The sequence below is a fragment of the Sciurus vulgaris genome (genome assembly GCF_902686455.1).
Source record: "Sciurus vulgaris genome assembly, chromosome: 12".
NCBI classification, from domain to species: Eukaryota; Metazoa; Chordata; class Mammalia; order Rodentia; family Sciuridae; genus Sciurus; species Sciurus vulgaris.
In genome coordinates, this window is record NC_136473.1 from 18,749,813 (window position 1) to 18,775,117 (window position 25,305).

Here is a 25,305-nt window from a genome sequence, read left to right on the forward strand (position 1 = left end):
TCATACATGTTCAGTAAAAACCATACTTTGAATTTTGTTCTTTTGCTGGGATGGTGACAGGTGGGACAGCCCTCTCTCCTGGCGTTGGGCAGCTGCCGTGAGCCCCAGTTGCCAGTCAGCCACACGATCATGTAGGAAGCAGCAGACACTCTATGGAGTGCCGCATTGCTGAGCTAGAATGTTTGGTAGATGAGATGTGGTGATCACACTCTGACTTTCAGTATTTTTGATGTACGATGGTTTTACTGGGACATGACCCCATCGCAAGTTGAGAAGCATCTGGACTTAGTTGACTGTGAAAGGAAGCAGTGGCTGGGGGAGGCCAAGTCATGGGAGTGTTTCTTGTTTTATTTTAAAGCTTTTGATTATCATGCTGAGGGAGGGGCTGGGTGATGGAGCAGGTCCCCGAAGAAGCAGAAAGAAGGGATGAATACACAAGGAGTAGGTATGGCATTTGGGTAGGAAGATGATGAGGAAGGAGTTGAGGACAGGTGGAGATGTAAGTGAAGGGTCTATCCAATCCCTATTTATGACACACACACAACTACCTGAGAAATGTGGCAGGATTTTTTTTTTTTTGGTAGTAATAGGGATTGAACTCCTGGGCACTTGACCCCTGAGCTCTATCTCCAGCTCTTCTTAAATGTGTGTTTGTTTTGAGATAGGATCTCACTAAGTTGCCTGGGCTGACCTCAGACTTGCAGTCCCTCTGCCTCAGACTCGTGAGTCACTGGGATGTAGTGGTGCATGCTTGTAGTCCCAGTGACTGGGCAGGCTGAGGCAGGAGGATTGCTTGTGGCCAGGTTTTGAGTCTCTCCTGGACAACAAAGCAAGAGCCTGTCTTAAAACAATTGAACAAAACAAAAAAAAAATCACTTCAGAAAAAAAATTTTTTTGGTGCTGGGGATTGAACATCTCCCCAGCCCCCAGAAAACATTTTTTAATGTTGAAATAAACATACAATTACAAAAGGTTATGTGAAACAGAGGAACTTTTTTTCTCATCCTAAATCAACCATTGAGAGCAAGTTAGCAACCTGATACCCTACAGTTTGTGGTTCCTACAATGACAGACTCCTCTATCACCCAACATAACCATCAAAATCAAGAAATTAACATTGACACATTACTACCAATCTGTTTCTCCAATCCAGTGCAGAATCATGTTGCATCTGTCATGTCTCTTTAACCTCCTCAGAGATTAATTTTGTATTCTTTTTTTATCTTAATATAACAATTATTCTTTTGCCTTATCATGAAAATGTAATGCTATACTAATGGATTCTAACCAAAGTAGTTCTTTATTTTGTAACTTTTCCATCTTTGATTGAATGACTTTTAAAAAAAAAGTTTAGACAACACACTTTTTTACTCTCAGCGCCAAAGGTAGGCCCTCTGAGAAGTATATTGCTTATCCTTGAGGAGAGTCTTTAATACCCATATTCCAACCTCTTTTTCTTCTCTTTTTCTTGACTTTTCCTAAATGCATCACTGATACTGAGCAGTAAGGACTGTGTCGATGAATGAAAGCAAAGCTTCCCTCTCCGCCCCTCTTCCCTTTGAGAGGTTTGTATAAATGTGATGCTTTACCTTTGTAGGCCCCTGTCAGATGTCCCTCGCATGCCAGTGTTCGGTTTTCTTTCTTGGGACTAGGTCAGCAACAGTCCCCTGTCAGAAGAAGCTGTCCTGGGATTTGAATATGGGATGAGCATCGAAAGCCCAAAGTTACTGCCCATCTGGGAAGCTCAGTTTGGGGATTTCTTCAATGGAGCCCAGATCATCTTTGATACGTTCATCTCAGGAGGTTGGTGTTAGACTGTGGCTGGGTGATGGATGCATGGCCTGGGCCTCACAGAGATAAATGAATGGCAGGAGGATGCTGCTGCTATTGAGACTCCTGTGTGTCACAGTGTCTCTGGATATTTGGGACCTCATCCTGTTATCCACTGGCATGTGGCAGCTGTCAGTTTAACAAGCTGCAGGGAAGAGCATCTGGCTCTTTGTCAGCAGAGGACTGTGTACCACTCAGCAGCTGGGCAGGGGGCTCCTGTCTCCTGGGGAATGTGCCTGGCTGTAGGGATCTGGGATGAATGTGCCTAGGCTGCCTGACTTCTTCTTGGGGAATAGCACAAGTAACCAGCAACGAGGTTTTGTGGTGAGAGTCAGTAGTAGCCTTAGAAGTCTGCTCCCCACAATCCAGATCTTTCAAGTTTCTGACGTTTGAAAGTTTCAAAAGCAGTGCCTGTTTATTATAAAATTTCAATGTGTATGAAGAAAAGTCCAAGTCTTCCCGGACTTCAGTTCCATTCTCTGGGAGTACCCACTATTAGATTTTGATTATATGTCTCAGATCTTTTCTATACTTGTATTTCTCTCTAACTTTTTAGTTGTGAGGAAAGAAGTGCCCGAGGAGCCTGGACTTTTGACATGTCCATAGACCTTTCTTTTTTTATTTTTATTTGTTCTAATTAGAGACTATTCTCAAATAGAAGGCAGAAGACACTTCAGAACAGTGGCCTAGTTGTCAGCCATGTGAGGAGGGGGGGAGATGCCTGTTCTTGCTAAGGGTTGTGCCTGCAGAGAAGTCAAGAGTGGCATGTACTGTCCATGAAGCCAGACATTCACCTTTGAGTTTGTCTTCTACTCACTAAAGCCCAGGGCCTGTGTCATCATAGGTTTTCACCAAGTAAAATGGGTATTTCCCCCTAAGTATGCTGGAAAATGCATGTAATAAAAAATATTTTGTGGGGGGACGGGTTAGGCCTGAAACTAACATTTGTTTCGCGCTCCAAGTCATGTCAGACTATTTTGTACTGCTTCATGGAGTTCTTATTCTTTGTGGAGTTCTTATTCCCTGCATCCTGCTTTTCCAGGAGAGGCCAAGTGGCTCCTGCAGAGTGGGATCGTTGTCCTTCTTCCACACGGCTATGACGGGGCAGGCCCAGACCACTCGTCCTGTCGGATAGAGCGGTTCTTGCAGGTATGGCGAATGCTACTGGACTCTTAGACGTGTTGTACCGATTCTTGAAATAGAACTACCCCCTGCAGGGTGTGAGAGCACTTGCCTGTATGTATGAGGCCCTGGGTTTGATCTCTAGTGCCACAATACAATGACAACAACAATAACAAAAAGGAAAAAAGGAAAAAAAATGTACCCTCTGTAGCTAGATATGTACCTTAAACTGTAAGTTTTGGGGTTTTTTTTGTTTTGTACTAGGGATTGAACCAAGGGGCATACAACAACTGAGACACATCCCCACATTTTTTTTTTTTTTTTTCGAAACAGGGTCTTGCTAAATTGCTTAGGGCCTCACTAAGTTACTGAGACTGACTTTGTACTCATAGGATTATCAGCATGTGTCATTGTGCCCAGTCTTGTAAGATTTTTTTAAAAATATTTTTTTGTTGTCAATGGACCTTTATTTTATTTATTTATATGCAGTAAGAATTGAACCCACACATGCTAGGCAACCACTCTACCACTGAGCTACAACCCCAGCCTCTGTAAGATTTTAAAAATTTAAATGAAACAGATTTAATTCAGTGTCAATATTCCTTGGAAACATAAAGCCTTGGACAATTAAAATGGTTCCTGTGTGGCTAAGAGTAGTGCTTCCTACCAGGCTGATCATCAGAATCCCTTAGGGTACTTTTTATAAACAGAAAGAGATACAGGGGTCAACCCCAGATTGGATTCTCATAAGTAGGGCCTACCTAGAAAGCTGTATTTTTACTTTTAAAAACTTATTTTTTCTAGTATTGATAGCATTTTTATAAAACAATTCATGATAATTAAAACATTTTAAATATATTCTCAGAAATAACCATTGTTGGGCTGGGTTTGTAGCTCAGTGGTAAAGTGCTTACCTAGCATGTGTGAGGCACTGTGTTCAATCCTCAGCACCACATAAAAAATAAATAAAATAAAAGTCCATCAACAACTAAAATTTAAAAAAAAATTTTTAAGTATTTTAATTTGATGAGAATCATTACAAATATCTATGCAGATTACTTCCAAATAGTTTATTATGAAAACTTCCAAATATACAGAAAAGTTGAAAAAAACACAATGAACAATGCCTACCTCCTAGAGTCTATCATTACTATTTTACTTGTTTTATAATATATCTTTATTTTTTACTCATTTATCCATTAATCCATCTTTTTAAAAAACTCATCTCAAAGTAAATGAAGACATCAGTATATGTCACTGTAATTACTCCAATATGCATATCATTAATTCTTTTGGCATATGTGCAGTTAAAATGTATACATAAATGACTGGTAGATAAATAGATAGAACAATAGATAGATGGGCAGTTATATTGATAAATAAAGAAATAATTTTATCAAAATGAGATTATAAGAATACATAATTGATAAAATAAAGAACTACGGTGAAATATAAGATGACAAGTTTTTGAAGAAATATAAGAAATGAGCAGACAGGAGATATAATATTTAGTGTATAGCACACAGATGATGTTTACAGTCATAAAGCTGATGGACTCATCAACTGCTGAGCACAATGGTACAGAGAATTTACCTAAGTGCTGAGCTCTGAGGGTTGCAGAGAAGTACAAATGAGTCAGAGAAGGAGCAGCCAGTGAAGCGGGGCGAAGGGCCTGAAAAGCAAGAGAAGAAGATGCACATCTGGGGGTGATGGTGCACACCTGTAATCCCAGCTACTGACCAGGTTGAGGCAGGAGGATGGAAAGTTCAAGTCCAGCATTGCAACTTAGCAAGTCCTTGTCTGGACATAAAACATAAAAGGGGCTGGAGATGTAACTCAGTGGTAAAGCCCCTGCTTGGTTCAATACCCAATACTACAGCAAAAAAAAAAAAAAAAAAAATCAAAACCCCCCTGAGAATTAACCATTGAATTTAGTAGGGAAGAGTCTACTTAATGGTTGATAACAGCAGTTTTGACGGAGTGGTGAGGGCAAAAGTCTGATCAGGAATGTATCTATAAATATTTTGAAGGAGGAAAGTTTTTCTTTACTTAAATTGGACTGACAAATGAAAACTCATACCCACAGTTTTCCCATTCATGTCTTTACTAAAGGCAGATAAAAAAAAAATGAAAAAAATTGTCACTATACTTAACATGTACAGATATTTTTTAACTTCACTAAATAATACTGTATAATAATTCTTTACATAGCACTTGCTTGTGTTAGATATTCTAAATAATCTGGAGATGATTTAAAGGAAACAGGAAGATGTGTGTAGGTTATATGCAATGCAGCACTATTTTATATAAGGGACTTGGGAACCTGAGGATTTTGCTACCCACACAGGGTCCTGGAACCAATCCCTCTGCAGATACCAAGGGAAGGCTATATATTAAGAGTATGCAACGTAATGTTTTGATATATGTATACATTGTACAGATTAAGTCAAGTTAATGTATCTATCACCTCACGTACTTATTTTTTGTAATGAGGACATTTGACTCTCTTTACAATTTTCAAGTATATGATGCCTTATTGTAAGTTTTGTCATCATACTGTATAAATGACCTGAACTTACTCAAAGGAGAAAGTTTAGATAATTCTTCAGGAATTTTACTGCAAATGGAACAAGGAAATGAGGCAGCACTGGTGGGGAAATTTATGTCTAGAGAAGTGTCTTTCCTTTCCTCTTTTTTTTTCTTTTCTCCCCACCATACCCCCCACCCCCATCTTCCCTTCTTCCTTCCTTCCTTTCTTTCACAGAACTGGGGATTGAGCCTGGGGTTCACTGTCACTGAGCCACATCCCACAGCCCTTTTTATTTTTTACTTTAAGATTGGGTCTTGCCAAGTTGCTGAGGCTGGCCTTGAATTTGCCATCCTCCTGTCTCAGCCTCCTGAGTTGCTGAGATTACAGGTGTGTGTCACTATGCCCAGCTATAACATTAATTTTATTTTTAACCCCGCAAAAGGATTACTATATGTAAAGGAGAATCTTTGCTATTTATATAAATATAATATATAATATATAATATATATTTGCTATTTATATAAATGCTTGCTTATTTCACTTGCTTTCACTATCAGTTCAAGCTTTTGGTTCATGCCATTTACAGTATTGGTTAGTCCTGTCCTGGTCTTGATGTTTCTTGGTAGATATGTAATGGTGGATTTGGGTTATCACTTTGTTTTCTTAGCATTATGCTCGCCTTTCTAACCTAATTCTGTTGGACTTTCTTTAAAACTCTCTCGCATGCTTCTCCTTTCCTTTCCCCTCTTCTAGTGGAAAGTTATTTGGCTGTGTGATATTTACATTGTTGCTATGTCATTTCCATTGGTCTTGTTTTTGGTTATATAGTGCAACTCTTCAAAGCCCTTATAGTTGCTCAGATAGGATTTGACAAATCCCTTAAATATCTTGCCCAGTGAGTCCTAATTTACCTTTTTGAAGCAACAGTTGAATACATATTCCAGGTTTTAGAACGGGGATGCTGGTGGGACAGGAGAACTCTTTTGGATTGGGGATCTTTTTGCCAAATTCTACTTTCTCCACTGAGGTTCCATAACTAACTCATGCTAGGTGTGATGGGGCATGTCTGTAATCCTAGACAACTCACTAGACTGAGGCAGGAGGATCAAAACTTCAAGGCCAGCCTGGACAAATTAATGAGATACTACCTCAAAATAAAAAAAAATAAATGCTGGGGGTGTAACTTAGTGGTAGATTACCCCTGGATTAAATCTCCAGTACTGCAGAAACAATCAAACAAAAACCCTACTAACTCCCTACAAGGGCCTATGCTCCCTAGTCAGTGTAGGACATTGCTTCCAAGGGTTTCTGTCAGAGGAGCTGTCCTCCTCTGTAGAGTTCTCCTGTTTCCCAGAGTGTCTGCTCGCTCCCTTTGTTCAAGTTGGAAGTCAGTACCTTAAATTCTTAAGGTTTTGTCATCTCAGTCTCACCCCCACCCTTCTGAAGTAGGGTCAGGAGCCATGTTCTCAGCTTTCTAGTATATCAGGATCTTCTGAGATTTAACTTTTCTTGGTCTCAACTTCTCAGTTTTTTTGGTTAACTGCTTTTGATTTTGTTTTTGTCTTAAAATGCACACACACACACACACACACACACACACACACACACTTATTTCATGAGAACAGTGTGATTCGGATGGTGTTTTCTTTTATTGTCTTGTTCCCATAGTAAACAGAATCTGTGTGTATGTATGTATTGGTATCATGGATTGAATCCAGGGGTGCTTAACCACTGAGCCACAACCCCAGCTACTTTTATTTTTTATTTTGAGACAGGATCTTGCTATGTTGCTTAGAGCCTTGCTAAACTGCTGAAGCTGGCTGGCCTCAAACTTGTGATCCTCCTGCCTCAGCCTCCTGAGTCACTGAAATTATAGGTGTGTGCCACCATGCCTGGCAAAATCTGTTTTGTTTGTTTGTTTGTTTGTTTTGTTTTGTTTTTTAAAGGCCTCCTCAGATGATTCTTGTACTTAGCTGTGCCTGGGAACCACTGTGTTAAGATGGCATTGGGCCAATGGACAGAGCCCTCAGAACTCTCCTTTAGTATTTCACAGGTCATGAATTTACCTTCCAGTTTTTTCGATAATGGAGAAAAGGGTCTTTTCTCTAATTGAAAACACATTTCCCTTTGGCCAGCACATTGTCGCTATGATTGAAGAAGACAATCTGAATGTCCTCCTGCTTTCCTTCCATTCCTCATCTAGATGTGTGACAGCAGAGAGGAGGGGGTGGATGGAGACACTGTGAACATGTTCGTGGTACACCCTACCACTCCTGCGCAGTACTTCCACTTGCTTAGGCGACAAATGGTCCGGAACTTTAGAAAACCCCTCATTGTGGCTTCTCCCAAGATGTTGCTCAGGTTCCCTGTAAGTAGAAAATGCTGGTTAATAAGCCTTTCTCTCTCTGTTATTTTTTGGTATTCCATTTTTCTCTCTTTTCCTGTGGCTAATAATATTTCTAAATTAGAGAAACATCTTTTTAGTTCATATTAACTTTGCTGCTTTCATTATTTTTAACCTTTTAAGAATAATTGGAAGCATAGTTTGCTTTCCATTTCTATTGTAATGAAGAGCTGGGATAGCAGATGTTGTTACATTGGTCCCAGGCCTAGGAGTCAGTGCCAAAGAAATGTACTTCAAGCAGTTTCCACTGTTGTCTGCTGTTTGTAGAGGTCTGCTCATTCTCTTTCACCCAATGATCTCAGCAGCCTAGAAACACCCCAGCATCACAGTGAATTCAAGAAAAGTTAATGCACCGGGTGCGCTGATGCACTCCTGTAATCCCAGTGACTTGGGAGGCTGAGGCAGGAGGATCTCGAGTTCAAAGCCAGCCTCAGCAACATAGTCCTGAGCAACTCAACAAGACCTTGTCTCTCAGTAAAACACAAAAAAGGGCTGAGGATGTGGCTTAGTGATTGAGCCCCTCTGGGTTCAATTCTTGGTACAAAAGGAAAGAGAGAGAGAGAGAGAGAGAGAGAGAGAGAGAGAGAGAGAGAGAGAGAGAGAGAGGTGAAAAGTTACTGCAATTCCTTTAATAATCCCTTTAACACAGTTCTTCTGGAAGAGTTCTTTTGATGCAGATAGTCTGAAACAACCTTTTTTGTTTTGTTTTGTATTGTGATACTGGGGATTGAATCCAGAGGTGCTCTACCACTGAGCTATATCCTCAATCCTTTTTTATTTTTTATTTTGAGACAGGGTCCTATTAAGTTGCTGAGGGTCTTGCTAAATTGCTGAGGCTGGCCTTGAACTTGTGATCCTTCTGTCTCAGCCTCCTAAGTCACTGGAATTACAGGCATGTACCACCATGCCTGGCTTTTGAAACAATCTTAAAGGGAGTATAACAAAATGTAAAATTACTACAATTTATTTTTAAGAAAACACATATCTGGGATTTTTGACCCAATTTTCATTGTATCTCCAAGGTTGTCACCTGCTCCTTGAAACGTAATATCATAATGATATTATATATAACACATATATTATTAAGGGAATTACTAGACATTTTATTTTTATTTTTTTTAGTACCCAGGGGATTGAACCCAGGGGAACTCTACCATTGAGCTATATCCCTAGCCTTTTCTTTATTTCTCATTTTGAGATGGGGTCTCATTAAATTGCAGCATCTAGCCTTGAACTTTCTGTCTTCCTGCCTCAGCCTCCTGAGTCTCTGGGGTTACAAGGCATGTATGACTGTACCCAGCCTGAAATTTTAATTCTTAAAATTATTGATATTGTTATTATTGCTATTTCTTGCACTACTGGGGCTTTGTTTTAGTCAGCATTTTTTTTTTTTTATTTTAATTTTGCTGCTACGACTAAAAGACCAGACGAGCACAATTTTAGAGTAGTAAGAGTTTATTTAAGGGCTCACGGTTTCAGAAGTCTCAATCAACAGATAGCAGGCTCCATTGCTTGGGGCTTGAGGTGAGGCTGAACATCATGGCAGAGTGTGTGGCAGAGGGAAGCAGCTCACGTGATAATCAAGAAGCAGAGAGGGGTCGCCCCTTGCCAGATACAAATATATGCCCCAAAGCCACACCCCAATTAACCACTTCCTCCAGCCACATCTCACCTGCCCCAGGTACTACTCAGTTAATCCCATCAGGGATTAATTCACTGATTGGGTTAGGGCTATAGCCCAATTGTTTCACCTCCAAACCTTCTTGCATCATTTCACACATAAGGTTTTGGGGGGCACCTCACATCCAAACCATAACAGGCTCAAACCCATGGGATCTTTACCACTGATCTACAACCCCTGGCCTTATTCATTTTTTTTTTTTTGTGACAAGGTCTTGCTAGGTTACCCAGAATAGCCTTGAACTTGAGATTCTCTTGCTTCAGCCTCCTGAGTAGCTAGGATTATAGGTGTGTGCCAACTTGGTCAGGGAATTCTTAAAATTCTGTTGTAGCCCAGTGTGGTGGCACATTTATGTAGTCCCAGACACTTTGATGCTAAGACAAGAGGATTACAAGTTCAAAGCCATCCCAAACAATTTAGCAAGACCCTGTCTCAAAACAAAACAAAAAGGAATGGGATTTATAGCTCAGTGGTAGAGTGCTTGCCTAACATATGCAAGGCTCTGAGTTCAATCTCCCGTGCTACCAAACCCCCACCCCAAAACAAAACTTACATGACACCTGTAGTGTGGCATAGACAAAAGGCAATCTTATATAACCTTAGTGTGATATTTTGGGGAAAAATACCATTTTTGGTAGTTTGTATGCTTACTCACAGTTCTAGGCTATTTATGGGAAAGAACCCTTCTTATGAGTTAAAGCTGCATCTCTTTTCCTCTGGTTGATACATGTATGGTTTTTTTCTCTCCCTTAGGCAGCAGTGTCAACTCTTCAAGAAATGGCACCAGGAACAACATTCAAACCGGTCATTGGTGATTCATCTGTGGACCCAAAAAAGTAATTTGATGTGTTTCTGTGTTTTCATACCCTTGGATAGATATTTAGTTAATGGGAAAGTTTAATTCATGTTGGAAAATCCCAAGTAATGAAAATCTCCTCTACCCTGATAAAATTTTCTTTTTTTCTTTTTTTCTTTTTTTTTTTTTTTTTTGTGATACTGGGGGTTGGACCCAGGCCACAACATGCTACCATGTTGGGCAAGTATTCTACCTCTGACCTTCATCCCCAGCCCCTATCCTGAGATAAGTTCTTTAAGGCAGTGGAGGAGGAGTTGGAGTGTACATGAAAGAGTGAACTCCAGAGGCATATGTGGCTAAAGAGGATTGCCCTGGGAGGCAGCAGATGACTGACTCCAGTCCCCAAGCCCCACGGCTTCATCAGTGAGCCACTGAATTCTAACCTTTCCTCTGACACAATTCTTGGGAGCACTTCTCCCTGACTCTGTTGCTCCTTTTCTCCCCAACAGGGTGAAGACCCTCATATTCTGCTGTGGTAAACATTTCTATGCCCTGCTGAAGCAAAGAGAGTCTTTGGGGGCCAAGAAACATGACTTTGCCCTCATTCGAATGGAGGAACTCTGCCCTTTCCCACTGGATTCGTTACAGCAAGAGATGAGCAAATACACACACGTGAAAGGTAAAGAGTTGTTCTTGTTAGTGCTTTTGCTTTTCAGATATCTGAAATTGATTCAAACTATTTCAGATTTTAAAAAGGTGGTGGGGCAGTGTGAGTTATTAGAAAATCAAATCGCACGGGGTGCAGTGGTGCATGCCGGTAATCCCAGAGCCTTGGGAGCTGGAGGAAGGAGGATGGCAAGTTTGAGGTCCACCTCACCAATTTAGTGAGGCCCTGCAAAACTTAGTGAGACCCTGTCTCAAAATAAAAAAAATAAAAATAACTGGGGATGTAGCTCAGTGGTAAATCATGCCTGGGTTCAATCCCTAGTTCCCAAAAAAGAAAGAAAAGAAAATCAAATCTCACGGACTCCAAGAATATGAAAAAAAAAGTACCATGAGAGTTAGTGTCTCTCTTGGTGTCCTTCTTAATCTGCCTTCCTGTTATCTAAAACTGCTAATTTATTGAAAGTTTGGGGGTTATGGATGCTGCACTATCATTTGTGGGAAATACACTATAATTAAAAAAGACAAGCCTTTCCACAGTTAAGGCTGGAATATTTGATGTCTGAAGGTACCTTATATAGAAATTAATTCCAAATTGATCATGGACCTAAATGTAAAACTATAGAACTAACAAGAGAAAATAGAAGAAAGTCATTGTGACCTTGGGTTAGATGACAATATCTTTGTTATGACACCCACAACACATTCCATAAAAGAAAAATTGGGCTTTATCAAAACAAAAAACTTGTATTGTGAAAAGCACTCTGAAGAAAATTCAAGTTAAGTCATATGCTGAGAGAAAATATTTTCAAATACGTATCTGACAAGACTATCTAGAACATCTGAAGACCTCTGAGAACTCAAGGGTAAGAAACAACCAATTTTTTTCTAACAGTGCAAAAGCCTTGAAAAGTCACTTTTCCAAAGAACTGGATGGCAAACAAGCATGTGAAAAGAGCCTCAGTGTCGTTAGTAGTAAGGGAGATGAACTTAAGCCGATAAAAGATGTGGCTGTGTGCCTATCAGATGGCTAAAATTAAAGCAAAGCAAAACAATCGATTGAGGATACCAAGAGCTGATGAGGATGCAAAGCAGGGGGGCCCTTCCTCCTGGTGGGAAAGCAAACTGTCACAGCCACCATGAAAATAGTTTCTTATAAAGTTAAACGTACCACATGACCCAGAAATCCCACTCCTAGATATTTACCCGGGAGAAATGGAAACACATTCACAGAAAAATGTGTATGCATGTGTTTATAGTGGCTTTATCAGTAATTGTCCCAAATTAGAAAAAAAACAAAATATCCTTCACTTGGTGAATGAATAAACATAATTCACCTGCAGCAATAAACATCTGTATATCATACTACTCAACACAAGGAGTGAATATTGGTATATACAACAACATGTGTAAGTCACAAATGTATTTTGCTAATTAAGGGAAAACAGACCCACTGGGTGCAGTGGTGCACACCTATAATCCCAGAAGTGCGGAAGGCTGAGGCAGGAGGATGGCAAGTTCAAAGCCAGCCTCAGCAACAGTGAGGTGCTAAGCAACTCAGTGAGACCCTGTCTCTACATAAAATACAAAATAGAGCTGGGGATGTGGCTCAGTGGTCCAGCACCCCTGAGTTCAATCCCTGGTAACCCACAAATGAAGCCAGACTCAAAAACCTGTATACAGTTTGATTCCATTTACATGACATTTTTAAAATAGATGATTTCATAGCCTTTAATATCATGCTTTCCAAGAGAATTTAGTAATATAAAAGTACTTACTTTTCGCGTGATAGAAAAATGAATACAAAACCATATATACTAGGATTCTAATTCTGTATTCATTCAGGTGAACTTTTACAATTATGTATTTATACAAATATAAATATACATATAGAGGGAGAAAAGACTAGAAGGAACTACACCCAAATCATTTATTATATGACAGTTTGTTATTTTTGTTTTGTTTTGTTTTGTTTTGTAGTGTTGGGGATTGAACCGGGTCCTTGAGCATATTAGTCAGGTGCTCCACTATTGAGCTACACTCCAGCCCCATTTGTAATCATATAATAATTTATAATCATATAATAATCTTGGAAAATGTAAAACCCTAGGGATAGAGAAAAGATCCACTGTTGCCAGTGGTTGGGAGTGGAAGGCGGGGAACTGACTACGAGAGGACAGGATGAGGAAATTTGGGGCACTGGTAGAACCATTTGCATCACGATTGTGGTTGTGAAAGTGTTGTGAACTTTTATAAGTTCATGATTGTGGTTGTGAATGTGTGATTACATATTCGTCAGACAAAAGATAAACAGTACAATGCCGTATTAGAAAAGCATATATTTAATTGAGGTTGTCTATCTATCTATTCCTCTGTCTCTCCCCACCCTGCTTTTGGTATATGTGTTTACTTGAGGTGCTAAAATGAATGGATTTTTTTTGTAGATATTGTATGGAGTCAGGAAGAGCCTCAGAACATGGGTCCGTGGTTTTTTGTTTCTCCAAGATTTGAAAAGCAATTGGCTTGCAAGGTAATAGCTTACTTGTAGCGTTTGAGGTGTGTTTGAGTGTACGTGTGTGTATTTTTCCTGGAGATCTGACAGATGGGCTTATCCCCAGTCCAATTCTTTAAAGATAAACTAAAATAGAAATTCTAATTTTAGACTATTCCCTTGGAAGAAAACACTAACTTGGTGCTTAAAAAGTTTTGGATTTTGGAGCATTTCAGGTTTTGGATTGAGGATGCACAACCTGTAATATCATGTAAAGCCCTTACCTATTTACTCCCTTTCTCACTAGTCCCCTCAGCCTTTGTTGTCAAAGCCCTGGAGAAGCAGGGCTTGCTTTATATGTGGGATTAGCTAGGTCCAGTGGTTTGTAACTTTAGCCCCAGCTCCTCTGGAGGCTGAGGTGGGAGGATCACTTGAGCCCAGGAGTTTGAGGCCAACCTGGGCAACATAGTGAGTCCCCCCACAAAACAAAACAAAAATGATACACCTAATTTATACTTGTTCAAGACCCAATTACAAAGCTGACATTCGTCGAAGGCTGATATACTTCCTGATTTTCCTTAGGAAGGGAAAAACAAGGTGACAAGCCATTGTACTTGTTTATCTTTTATTCCGTTTTGATTGGAATGCAGTTCACTCATTCGATACTAGCTTGCTAGGCTCAAATCATGTTCACATGTAAATAGTTCTAATTAAGAAACCATAGCAGAAATGAAAAGTCGTACTCCACTTGTGTACAATTAATCAAAATGCAGTCTGTAAAAATTAAAAAAAAATTAAAAAAAAAAGAAACCATAGCTAACACCAACTGATAGTTACTTAATAATAGGACAAGTTAAAAAACTTATTTCATCTTTCATGCCTAGAATTTGTTAGTATTGATGTATTTCTTTCTAATCTATTCTCTGACTCTATTTCTCCAGAAAGGTGATTTATGGTTAAATGAGCTAAGAGAAATACATGTACTTTCTTGGGGGAAGTAGGCAGGGCTCCAGTCCAAATCATTTTATCTCTTCTCTCCTTCAATGACAGCTCCGTCTTGTGAGCCGACCCCCTTTGCCAGCACCTGCAGTGGGAATTGGCACAGTTCACCTGCAGCAGCATGAAGATGTCCTCGCCAAGACCTTTTCTTGCTGATGCATTTTAAGAAATACTACTTCTTTTTAAGCAAACTGTTACAGAAAGGAAGGCCTGCTTCCTCTCTTCTCTCCCCTTTCCTTTAGGTAACATGAAAAGTCTGTATTCCTCTGAGATAATGGAATTGATGCACAGAATTTAATCTCTAATAAACAGGGGCATCTATTGTCAATACATGAATTGGACTAGTAAATTACATCCATAGCTTTATGTTTTGGTTAGATCTGAGTTGAGCTGGAGAACTAGGTCATTAGCTAGATGATTCCAGACTCCACTGTCATTATCTGTATAAGAGAGGAAAAAGTTCTTTAGCTACAATTTAAAACTATGTATAGATGACCTCAAAACTGGCTCTTGGTTTGTTTGGTGCATTTCACTTTTAATAATTTTTTTTCTTTTTTCAAAGTCCTATTACTACCATTATTTTCATTCTGTTATTTTCTAGCCCTTGTATAAAATGTTTCATCACCACTAGCAAAACTAAATTATTCCCAATTTGTGTTCTTCAAGGTTCTACCCATCATCCTTAAACCTGGGTCCTATTAAATACAAATCTCTGGCTATATGAACTTCTAACAGTATAGTTTTAAATTAAGTAGTCTTAGCTATAATGATATTGATTTGTGGTTTATTTTGCCATGATCCCCGACCCCCCAATTGTTCTTACACTATCAGACTTTGGTGTCTGAGATGGGGATTTCAGTTCTTGGTTAATCAGTTTTGCTTGTGAAAGTCCCAGCTGCAATATGTTTATTTGTGGCATTTGAAGAACACTTGAACAGAGGGACCTTCCCAGTGTCCTTGGGACATGCTTGGAGATTTCTTAGTTGTGACCAACTGACTCCCTCCATCTGAAATTACATCTAACACTGGAAGCATAGCCGAATAGCAAACTACGTGGATTCACTTGACTTGGTGCTGCAGAGGCTCTACCATCTGCTGTTCTTGGGTCATAACACTTTTTCTGAGAAGTGTTGAGGAATCCTGGGGGTAGAATGAATTCACTCCCTCTCCACTTTTACCAGCAACTGAAAATGTCTTTCAGAATCAATGTTCTGACCCCAACAGATTCATAACTCACACCTTAAATATGTGTATTAGTGTATTGATTTAACATTTCTATAGTAGTTTCCTTCACTACTTTTTTCTTGTATCAAGTCTTATAAAATCATGTAACTTAGCACCACTCATGTAAATCAGTAAAATTATGAAGTTCTACTTAATGAAAATAATTATTAATGTTGTCTATTTAAATAAAAAATAATGTCTTTTTTCCCCCTCATATCTCTTAGTTTCTTGAATGGCATTGTTTGGACCTTAGCAATACTTAGAAGTAAAAGATAAATAGGTTGCCCTGGGTCATCAGTGAATGAATAGTCTATTTGAAAAGACTATTTTATATTCAGAGAGAGAAATTTTCTCATTGTATATGCTAAAGGAATTTGAGAGGTCAAAGTAGAGTGATAGTCCTGAAGTAGACCAGGCGGCATATGGTAGTCAGTCAAGGAAAAGTGGGTAGCATGTAGTAGTAGAAAGACTAAAGAATGACGGAAGGGTAATTCACAAGTTACTCAGTGTGTCAAAGCTTACTCCCAGGCTTGCTCTTGAAATATGGAGTTATCCCAGATATAGGCAGTAAAGAGGGGTATCCCACCTTCTGTTAGATTTTCAATTTAGTGCATCTTTATTGTATTCATGCAATTAGCTGACAATCTTGTGTCAAAACTACGTTTAAGCTGGCCATGGTGGCTCATGCCTATAATCCCAGTAACTCAGGAGTCTGAGGTAGGAAGATTGCAATTTTGAGGCCAAACTGGGAAATTTAGTAAGACCCTGTCTGAAAATTAAAAAAAGTTAAAAGGGCTGAGGCTGTAGCCCGTGGTGGAGCGCCCCTCACACAAAAAAGTGCATTTAAAGCAATTATTTGCAGAATAATGTAGATACAGAAATTAAGCAAGTCCCATCTCCCAAAACTTACTGGTTAGTAAAGGGACATTACACAAGTATGAAAGTGACATACAAAGTAGAGTGAGGTAAGAATGAGTTCAGAGAATGGGAGATTCTGATTATATTTTCCAAAAATGGCCACAGCAATATTTGAGTCACACAGGATTTTCTGGAACCTTGCCACTCCCTCTTCTAGAGGTGGCATCTCTTTCCCTTCCTCCATGAAGTTGAGCAGACCTTCCTGGCTGCCTCTACAAATGCGATGCAGTGAAAGGGACACTGGGTCATTTCCAAGGACATGTTGCAAGGAAGTCCAGGCCACATGGAGAAGTCATTTGGAGGTGTTAAAGCTCATCCACAGCATCAAATACTGGCTCTGTGAGAGTGCCTTTTGATAATTCAAGTCCCCAGCTCTGGAGCTGTTCAGGCCAATCACAAGTAGAGCAGAGACTACCGCAGCAAGCCCAGTCTAAATTATCTCCTTCCTCCATATGTATGTATAAGTATATGCATGCACACAAACATACATATATGTATAATTTCCTTCTTGGACATTTATCTGAATATTAGAACACATCCTTGGATTTGGTGATTATAGGTCTTCAGTTACCTTAGAAATAATTTGTTTCAGCAGATTTTATAGCAGGTTTTTTGAGTAAGGAAAATAAAATTGAGGGCCTTCTATGTGCCAATCTCAGAGTTTATTTTTTAAATTTCACACCCTTAGAGGTGGGTATCTTTATCTTTATTTTACCCATGTAGCTGTGAATGCCTAAAGCCACTCAAAAGCAGAGGAGTGATTACAAGGTAGGGCTGATTTCTAACAACGCTGTTTGAGAAGGGATAAACAGAGCTAGTGTAGCTGGTAATATATGCCACACCGGGTCAGAAAACAGTGGCTCCAGGAAACTGCAGAACAGCAGGAGACATCAAATCCTGACATATTCATTTTGAAGAAGATGGAGAAGGAGCATTAGTGCCAGGCAGAGGAGGAGTTTCATAAGCTATAATCATACACAATGTGTAACAGTTTTTTACAAAATACCAAAAGGTACTAGAAGACTGAACGAAATAGAAGCTCTCGGCGGCTTGGTCCCAGGTATCAGGGACCAGCAGAAGCGCCCAGGAGGGCTAGGAAACTGTCCTTTCTCCATGCTGGTTTGAGACACCTGCTCAGAAACGAAAAGCCCCTCCGAGCTCCGGAAGACCTCAGCCCACCGGGACACACCCACGAGCGTGGTCATCCCCGCCTCCGAGCGCCCGCCCCGCCCCGCCCCGCCGCAGCGCCGGCGGTGACCATGACAACGCGGCGGACGTCGGCCAACTGCCGGCCCGGTCTGGGGCGGGGCCGGGCGGAGCGGGGGCGCGGCCACGTGACTCGGGGCGGAGCCTGCGTGGAGCCGGCCAGAGCGCGTCCGGAGCCGGTGCCGAGGCCCGAGCCGCGGGAGCCGAGCGAAGGCAGCGCCGAGGCCGCTGTGCCCCGCTGGGCCTCCCCAGCCGCCGCCATGGGCAGTGAGTAGCGGCGACTGGAGCGGGGCTCTGGCCGGGGGCCCGGGCCCCCGCTGGGGCTGGAGGTGATAGGGCCGGCGCCCGCAGTGTTGTCCAGCCCGCGGGCCGAGGATGCGCGGGCTGCACCGGCGGCTGCGGAGGGCGCGGGCGGGGGCCTCCGCCGAGGCTCCTGCAGGCGTGCGAGGCCTCGCCCCGGCCGGCCTCGGGGACCGGGATCCGGAGGCCCGGGGATGGTGCTCGATAGGTGGCGAGGAGCGAGGATGGAGCCGGGAGGCCATTCGTTTAGGGGCGGGGAATTAAGGCACCGCGCTAAACCTGGACCACTTGTGATTTTTCTGGAGCTTAGGAAAGATGTATTTTTCTTCCCGAATCACCCTTCGTTGATTGTGATGAATAAGTTTCCTTAACTCGTTAAAAAAAAAATAATAAAGTGATATATGGCATGTGTTTTAGGGGAGGAAAGGAGTGCGATTGGTAGCACATTTCCCTGCTTCATTCCAGTCATTCTGTAGCGTTTCCTGAGAACTGTGTAGGGCCCTGTAAGCCTCAGGGACAAGGCCTCATGTTGTGGGAATCCTTTGGCTGCCCTCACCTCAAACGCTCAGTCCCACGTATATTCGCGTAGATCTGAAACCTAGCTGTTCTGATGTTTGTTCCATGAATGAATAACTGCGTACCCAAGCGGCGCACCCATCGGCTAACCAGTGGGCATTTGGGGAAGACTGGAAATGAAGTAGAAGAGACCCTTGGCCTTGAATTTACCTTTAAGGAATAAAATTCTGCAACACAAGGATAGACAAATGGCATACAGAGGCATTGCTTAACATGATAGCCCAATACAAATGATGATAAAATGCTGAGAATCCGGGGAGAATGGCTTGAATTGAGGTGGAAAGTGTAAAGGTAAAGAGATTCTAGGAAGTTTCCTGCTGTTATGATTTTGTTTCACATTAGCGATGAATGCTTTCCTAATTCAGATTTACTTTCCAAACAGTCCACAATGGCACTTGGGTAACAAACATCTGCCCATGATGGAATTACTGAATTCTTCTATCAAGATGGAATTTTCTACTGTTGATTTCTCCCCCTCCCCAGTACTGGGTATGGAACTCAGGGACCCTCTACCAGTGAGCTATATTCCAAGCCCATTTTATTTTTAAATTTGAGATAGGGTCTCTCTAAGGCTGACCTGGAGCTTGATCCTCCTGTCTCCTGAGTTGCTTGGATTACTGGTGCAGGCCACTATGCCCCACTTTTCAAGAGATTAAAAAAATTTTTTTTTTAAAGATAGTCTGGTCAACTTTTCACCAGCTGCGGAGATGCTTTAAAACAATTTTAGGAGGTTAGTATACAGAAACAAATCTCTTAACAACCTGCTATGTCTTGTGTTTCAGTACATTATTGACTGCAAAGGACTAAGCTTAAGAGACTGTTGTCTTCATTCTCCAGTTATTTAACAAGACTTAAATTAATCCTGAGGACAATATCTTTTTTCCCCCCTCTGTGCTGGATTTGAACCCAGGGCCTTGCATGTGCTATGAAAGTGCTCTGGCACTGTTATGTGTCTAGTCCTGACAGTGTCCATCTTTAAAGAACCGTATTTTTATATACCATAATAGTTTGGGAAAGCAGTACTATCTAATGAAATGTATTGTTCTCTGAACTGATTCTTGTACATAAGCAAGTATACTCTGATGTTGTTAATAGGCCAGATGACCAAACAATGAGATGTGGCTTAATGAAATGAAGTAGAGATTTTGTACTTTAAAAGTTAACTATAGGGTGGCAGACGTCCTAATCCCAGCAGCTCAGGAGGCTGAGGCAGGAGGATCTGAAGTTCAAAGCCAGCCTCAGCAAAATCGAGGCACTAAGCAACTCAATGATACCCTGTCTCTAAATAACATACAAAATAGGGCTGGGATGTAGCTTCATGGTTGAGTTGCCCCTGAGTTCAATCCCTGGTACTGCCCTCCCCTGCAAAAAAAAGTGCTAACTCTAGAGCTGGGGGTATTGCTCAGTGGTAGGTTTGCCTAGCCTGTGCAAGGCTCTGGATTCAATCCCTACGTAAGGGGAAAAAAAAAAAACTATAGGGCTGGGGTTTACCTAAGTTGTTGAGCAGTGGCCTAGCACGAACATGACCCTGGGTTCTATCTCTAGAACTACAGAAAAGAAAAGGAAAAAAAAAAAAAAAAAAAAAAAAAGATTAACTACAGGGGTAGATTCCATGATGTTTTCATTTAACACATTTTGTTATCTTCAGTGTAAGTCAGCTCTGCAGGTTAAGCCCATTTCCTGCCTTCCTTTCCTCAGTGAAGAAGGCATCCTCTTCTCTTCCTCTTCTCTTTTAGATATAATCTGTGTGTTCTTCCATAATGCATTGCCTTGCAGGTACCATACTAGACTGCATTTTCTGTTTTCTTGACATAGTAATGCTCTGATAATTCCTTTTTTGTATACAGAAAAGAATTGCATACAAGTGTGAGGAAGTAAAGTCATAGTGAAAGGATACTTGATTACTTGCTTCTGCTGACTAGTCATCAAACCATTTGGATTCTTTTGTCTTTTGAATTATATTGATTCCTTTTTATATTCATTTGAAATGGAGAGCATCATGATTCTTTAATTTGGGCAGATGGGGTAAATTATAGTTATATTTCTGTAAAAGATACATTTCTAAAAAACTTTATAATAGACTTTTTTTTTTTTTAACAGTCAAATTTTTAGAAGTTATCAAGCCTTTCTGTGCAGTTCTACCAGAAATACAGAAACCTGAAAGGAAGTAAGTATAATACTTTAGTAATATACTGGGTAGCTAAGTGAATTATTTTACTAAACCTTGATTTATTTTCCCCAGTCCTTTTTGGTTGAAATGGGAAAAATATGTCTTGCTCATCCTCCTTGAAAGAGTGAATAAAAAGAAAAAAGAGTGAATAAAACAATATCAGCCTGCTAAAGTCTAGACAGGCTTCTCATGCTTTCAAAAGTGACTGTTCTGGGGCTGGAGCTGGAGCTCAGTGGCAGAGCACTTGCCTAGCATGTGTGAGGCACTGGGTTCGATCCTTAGCACTGCCTAAGAGAAACATAAGATAAAGACATGTTGTGCATTTACAACTACCAAAAAAAAGTGTTTTGTAAGTTTAACATTTCCAAACCAAGTATGTCTTTGGCCTGTTAGTTAACACACAGCATTCTCCTGTCCATAGTGATCCTTTATAATTCCTGTAGTGTAGGGTATATATTGTGCTTCCTTATGATGTGATCCGCTGGACTATAAATGGCCCAGTCTGCTGGGGTGGGTTTTGATGAGTACAACTGTTTACATAATGAATTATAATGTGCAAATATATACCTGCCATGTGTTGATTTATCATTGGAAAGAAAAATCACAGGAATGCAGTTAGAAGATACAATAATTGAATTGGATCATTCTTCTATCATTGTGTACTTTTGGAGCTAAGATTTTTTAAATTCCAGAATATTGTTAATCCCAAACTGGCCAGTTCCCACATGTTTTTCTTTGAACTTTCAGTTTCTCTTAAAACTAACAGCATAGGAATGGAAAAAGAGATTGGAAAAACTTTTGTTTAAGTCACTTTTATTTAGAAGTACATTTGTGTTGATGATTTGAGATAGTAAAAATAGTCACTCCAGCTATATTTAAGACATCCCAAGAAACTCTAGCTTTTCACAGTTTTTAGACTGTCCTAAGACTGCATGTTTAATATTATGAAGCTGTAAAGCATTACAGGTAATCTCAGGTGTTCATGGCACAGTGTTAACTGAAGCACCTATGTTTGGGGTCTGTGTTTTGCTCTGCCACCTTTTCAGTTTCATTTACCATGCTACAGTGCACGTGAAAACTGCCTATAGTTAACTCTTCTTTTTGAAAAGCAGAGAACAGTGTTTGAGAAGTTCAGCTGTTTATTTTAGCTGCTACACACTGGGGTGAAAGGGACATTTAAAGAGTAATTAATAAGAACATGTCATGATGTGGAATGTTGGTTATGCTTTAAGGGGATTTTATTTTAAATTTGGTATTTCTTGGTTGGATTGATCATTCTTTGGTTTTTATTGTACAGATCCAGTTTAGAGAGAAGGTATTATGGACTGCTATAAACTCTCTTCATTTTCTTAGTATGTTGTCAGGTATGTAACCATAATATTAACTGTTGTCTAAGGTCTTGCTTACGTTTGGGAAATGTCGTTTTAGTAAAATAATAAATATATTGAACTATATTAAGCATTGTTATTCCTATTTATCTGAATAATAATAATAATTATTATTATTATTCTATCGTGCTGGGATTGAATCCAGGGCCTCAAGAGTGCTATACAACTCTGTCCCATGGAGCTATTCCTGCAGCCCTAATCCAAATTATTTCGATTATGAGAGTGGTGATATTCTGTCTTTCTTAGACAAGGTCTCCTATATTGCCCAGGCTGGCTCAATATCCTCCTGCCTGAGCCTCCTAAGGGGTAGTGGTATTATAGACATGTGCCACCACATCTGGCCCCAAAGCGGCTGTCTTGTTCTGTGTATTTCTTTTGGTTTACTCATGAGTTGAATGTTTTTTTTTTTCCCTGTTAGTTTTCAGATTATGGTTTTTGCCCACTTTTTTCTTAAGACACTTTTATTCCTTATTGATTAGATATTTATATAAAGTAACATATATTGCAAATATTTTTCTAGTTTACTTTTTTCATGTTGTGAATAGCATATTAATTTAAATATTCCATAAAAACAAATTTTTAGAACCTTGGTTGTATACTGTTTAATAATAAACTCCAGGTAGGAGATGTTGCTAGTTCAGTGGTAGAGTGCTTGCCTAGCATGAAGCCCTGGGTTCAATCCCTAGCACAACCTAAAAAAGGAAAAGAAAGTAGGGGTAAATCCAGTGATACTACCTCTGTTTTTTTTTTTTTTCCTGCTGTATGGGGGTCCAAGCCAAGACCTTCACATACTGGGCAAGAGCTCTACCAGTGAACCACCACCCCAGTATTTATTTATTTTTTATAGTAGTGGGGATTGAACCCAGTGTGCTTTACCACCGAGCCACACCCAGTTTTTTATTTTTTTTTTTTAATGTATAAAATAGTAAGACAGGGTCTCACTAAATTGCTGAGGCTAGTCTTGAACTTGCAATCTTGCCTCAGCCTGCCAAGTGACTGGAATAACAGGTGTGCACTACAGTGCCTGATTATATTTTCATATTCTTTTCTTTCTTTTTTTTTTTTGTTGCTGAGGATTGAACCCAGGGCCTTGTGCATGCTAGGCAAGCACTCTACCAACTGAGCTATATCCCCAGCCCCTATTTTCATATCTTAGCATTGTCTTTTGAAGAATTGAAAGTTTTAGTGTTGGCGAAGTTCACTTTACCTTTTTTTCTTTATATTATTTGTTTTGTTTTATGGTGCAAGGCTAGGCATGCACTTTACCAGTGAACTATGCCACAGTCCTCTTTTTCTTTCATTATTCATGGTTTTAATTTCATAACTAATAACTTTTTACCTATTTATGGTCATGGATAATTTTTCCTGTATTTTTCTAAATATTTTAATTTTAGCTTGTGTTGGTTTATGGTCTGTTGCACATTGATGGTTGGGTTTGGCATGAGGTAAGAGTTGAGGTTCATTTCTTTCTACATGGACATCCATTTCTGGAAAAAATTATTGAAAAATAACTCCATTGAATTATGTTGGCATTTTTATTGAAAATAAAATCATCACATAAGCATTGTTCTTTTTCTTAACTCTCTTTCATTCATCGATAGGTCTGTCATTAATAATAAGCCACAGTTTTAATTACCACAGTTTTACAGGCAATCTTATTATCAGTTTGTAGAAGTTCTCCAACTTCGTTCTTTTTCAAAATTGTTTTGGCTCTTCTGGGTTCTGCATATTTTCATATACATTTTTTAAATTAGCTTTTTACTTTCTACAAGAAAGCCTGCTGGCATTATGATTTGCATTGATTTGAGTTTATAGGTCAATTTAAGAGAATTATCATCTTGGTACGGAATCTTCTTATCCAGAAGTCAGCAAACTATCTGTAAAAGCCCATAAGCAAATATTTTAGGCTTTGCAGCCATAGTCTGAGAACCCAAGAAGAATACAAAGGAAGAAGTGACATGTCTCACTAGAAAAGAATGATGTGGGCACTATGGTGTATGCCTGTAATCATGGTTATACAGGAGACTGAGACAGGGGACTTATGAATTCAAGGCCAGTGTGGGAAATTTAGTGAGACCCTGTCTCGAAATAAAGATAACTGGAAATGCATCCTCAGTGGTAGAGCACCCTGTGTTCAATCCCCAATACTTAAAAGAAAAGACATTTCTCAGGATTATTTGATGTAATTAATTTGTGCTTTTTATTACTTTATTTTTTTGTATGTTTACATAGTTGCTAAGGTGTTTCTTTTTGTCCATGTGGGTGATTTCTTTTTCTTTCCAGTGACTCTCAAACAGCTTCAAGCTAGTTTTTTCTAACTTGAGGAAGTGGTGGGAAGTGAGATAAACTGAGATAGTGTATTAAATTCTACCTGAACTCTGCTTTCTTCTTAAATTTTTGCTAACTATCCTGAGAGGATTCTCATCACCTGACTGATTAGAAGTGTATTCCATTCCAGGCTCCAGGTCATTCCCCAGTTCCGGCTTAGGGCAGTCCTCTAATCTTTAATTCCATACTACAGGATCAGCCTCATTACTCATTTTCTTTCATCCATTTCTCCTTCTTAATCAAAGGAGGGGAAAAGATAAGGATATCTTTATAGTTGGAATGGTGGGACTTCTGAGGATTCTGCTGACTTCCCATTGTGATAGTTAGGAGCGCCTTTGTACTGAGTGCCCAGATGTCTGGTGTTTTCTCCCACTGCCACTAGTCCTTCAGATTTATGATCCTTTTTCTTGTTTTACTGCTGTAAAGGTTCTTTTTTTTCTTTTTTGTTTCTCTTAGCACTCTTTCATTCTTATTAGCATTTATGATTTTATCTGTTTTTTAAAATGTGCTTTGTTATATGCCAGAGGAGGAAAGTTCCATCTTAAGCCAGACATATTTTGGTTTTCAGTTCCTAGGACCTTTGAAAATCCCTAGTGCTGATTTTGTTTTTTCATTTGATCAACTCATGTTTCCATTAGGGCATGGACTACTTTGTTTCTCCAAAGTAGTATACTGTATT

General features: G+C 39.8%; 2 protein-coding genes across 4 annotated transcripts in view; both read left to right on the top strand.

The window, feature by feature from the left end:
* The window catches only part of DHTKD1 (dehydrogenase E1 and transketolase domain containing 1), a 63,409-nt gene extending 47,455 nt beyond the window's left edge, over nucleotides 1-15,954 (top strand). For all 3 annotated transcript variants that reach the window (XM_079106201.1, XM_079106202.1, XM_079106200.1), the window contains 7 exons: nucleotides 1,653-1,803; nucleotides 2,873-2,979; nucleotides 7,686-7,850; nucleotides 10,321-10,403; nucleotides 10,873-11,042; nucleotides 13,471-13,556; nucleotides 14,568-15,954. In XM_079106201.1, the coding sequence (XP_078962327.1) occupies nucleotides 1,653-1,803; nucleotides 2,873-2,979; nucleotides 7,686-7,850; nucleotides 10,321-10,403; nucleotides 10,873-11,042; nucleotides 13,471-13,556; nucleotides 14,568-14,672 (867 nt within the window). In that variant the 3' untranslated portion in view covers nucleotides 14,673-15,954. The remainder of the gene's footprint in view (nucleotides 1-1,652; nucleotides 1,804-2,872; nucleotides 2,980-7,685; nucleotides 7,851-10,320; nucleotides 10,404-10,872; nucleotides 11,043-13,470; nucleotides 13,557-14,567) is intronic.
* A 2,052-nt stretch (nucleotides 15,955-18,006) lies between these two features.
* The window catches only part of SEC61A2 (SEC61 translocon subunit alpha 2), a 28,210-nt gene continuing 20,911 nt past the window's right edge, over nucleotides 18,007-25,305 (top strand). The window contains 5 exon segments of the mRNA XM_079106250.1: nucleotides 18,007-18,131; nucleotides 20,841-20,903; nucleotides 20,906-20,907; nucleotides 22,208-22,243; nucleotides 22,245-22,274. Coding sequence (XP_078962376.1) covers nucleotides 18,125-18,131; nucleotides 20,841-20,903; nucleotides 20,906-20,907; nucleotides 22,208-22,243; nucleotides 22,245-22,274 — 138 coding nt within the window. The 5' untranslated portion in view covers nucleotides 18,007-18,124.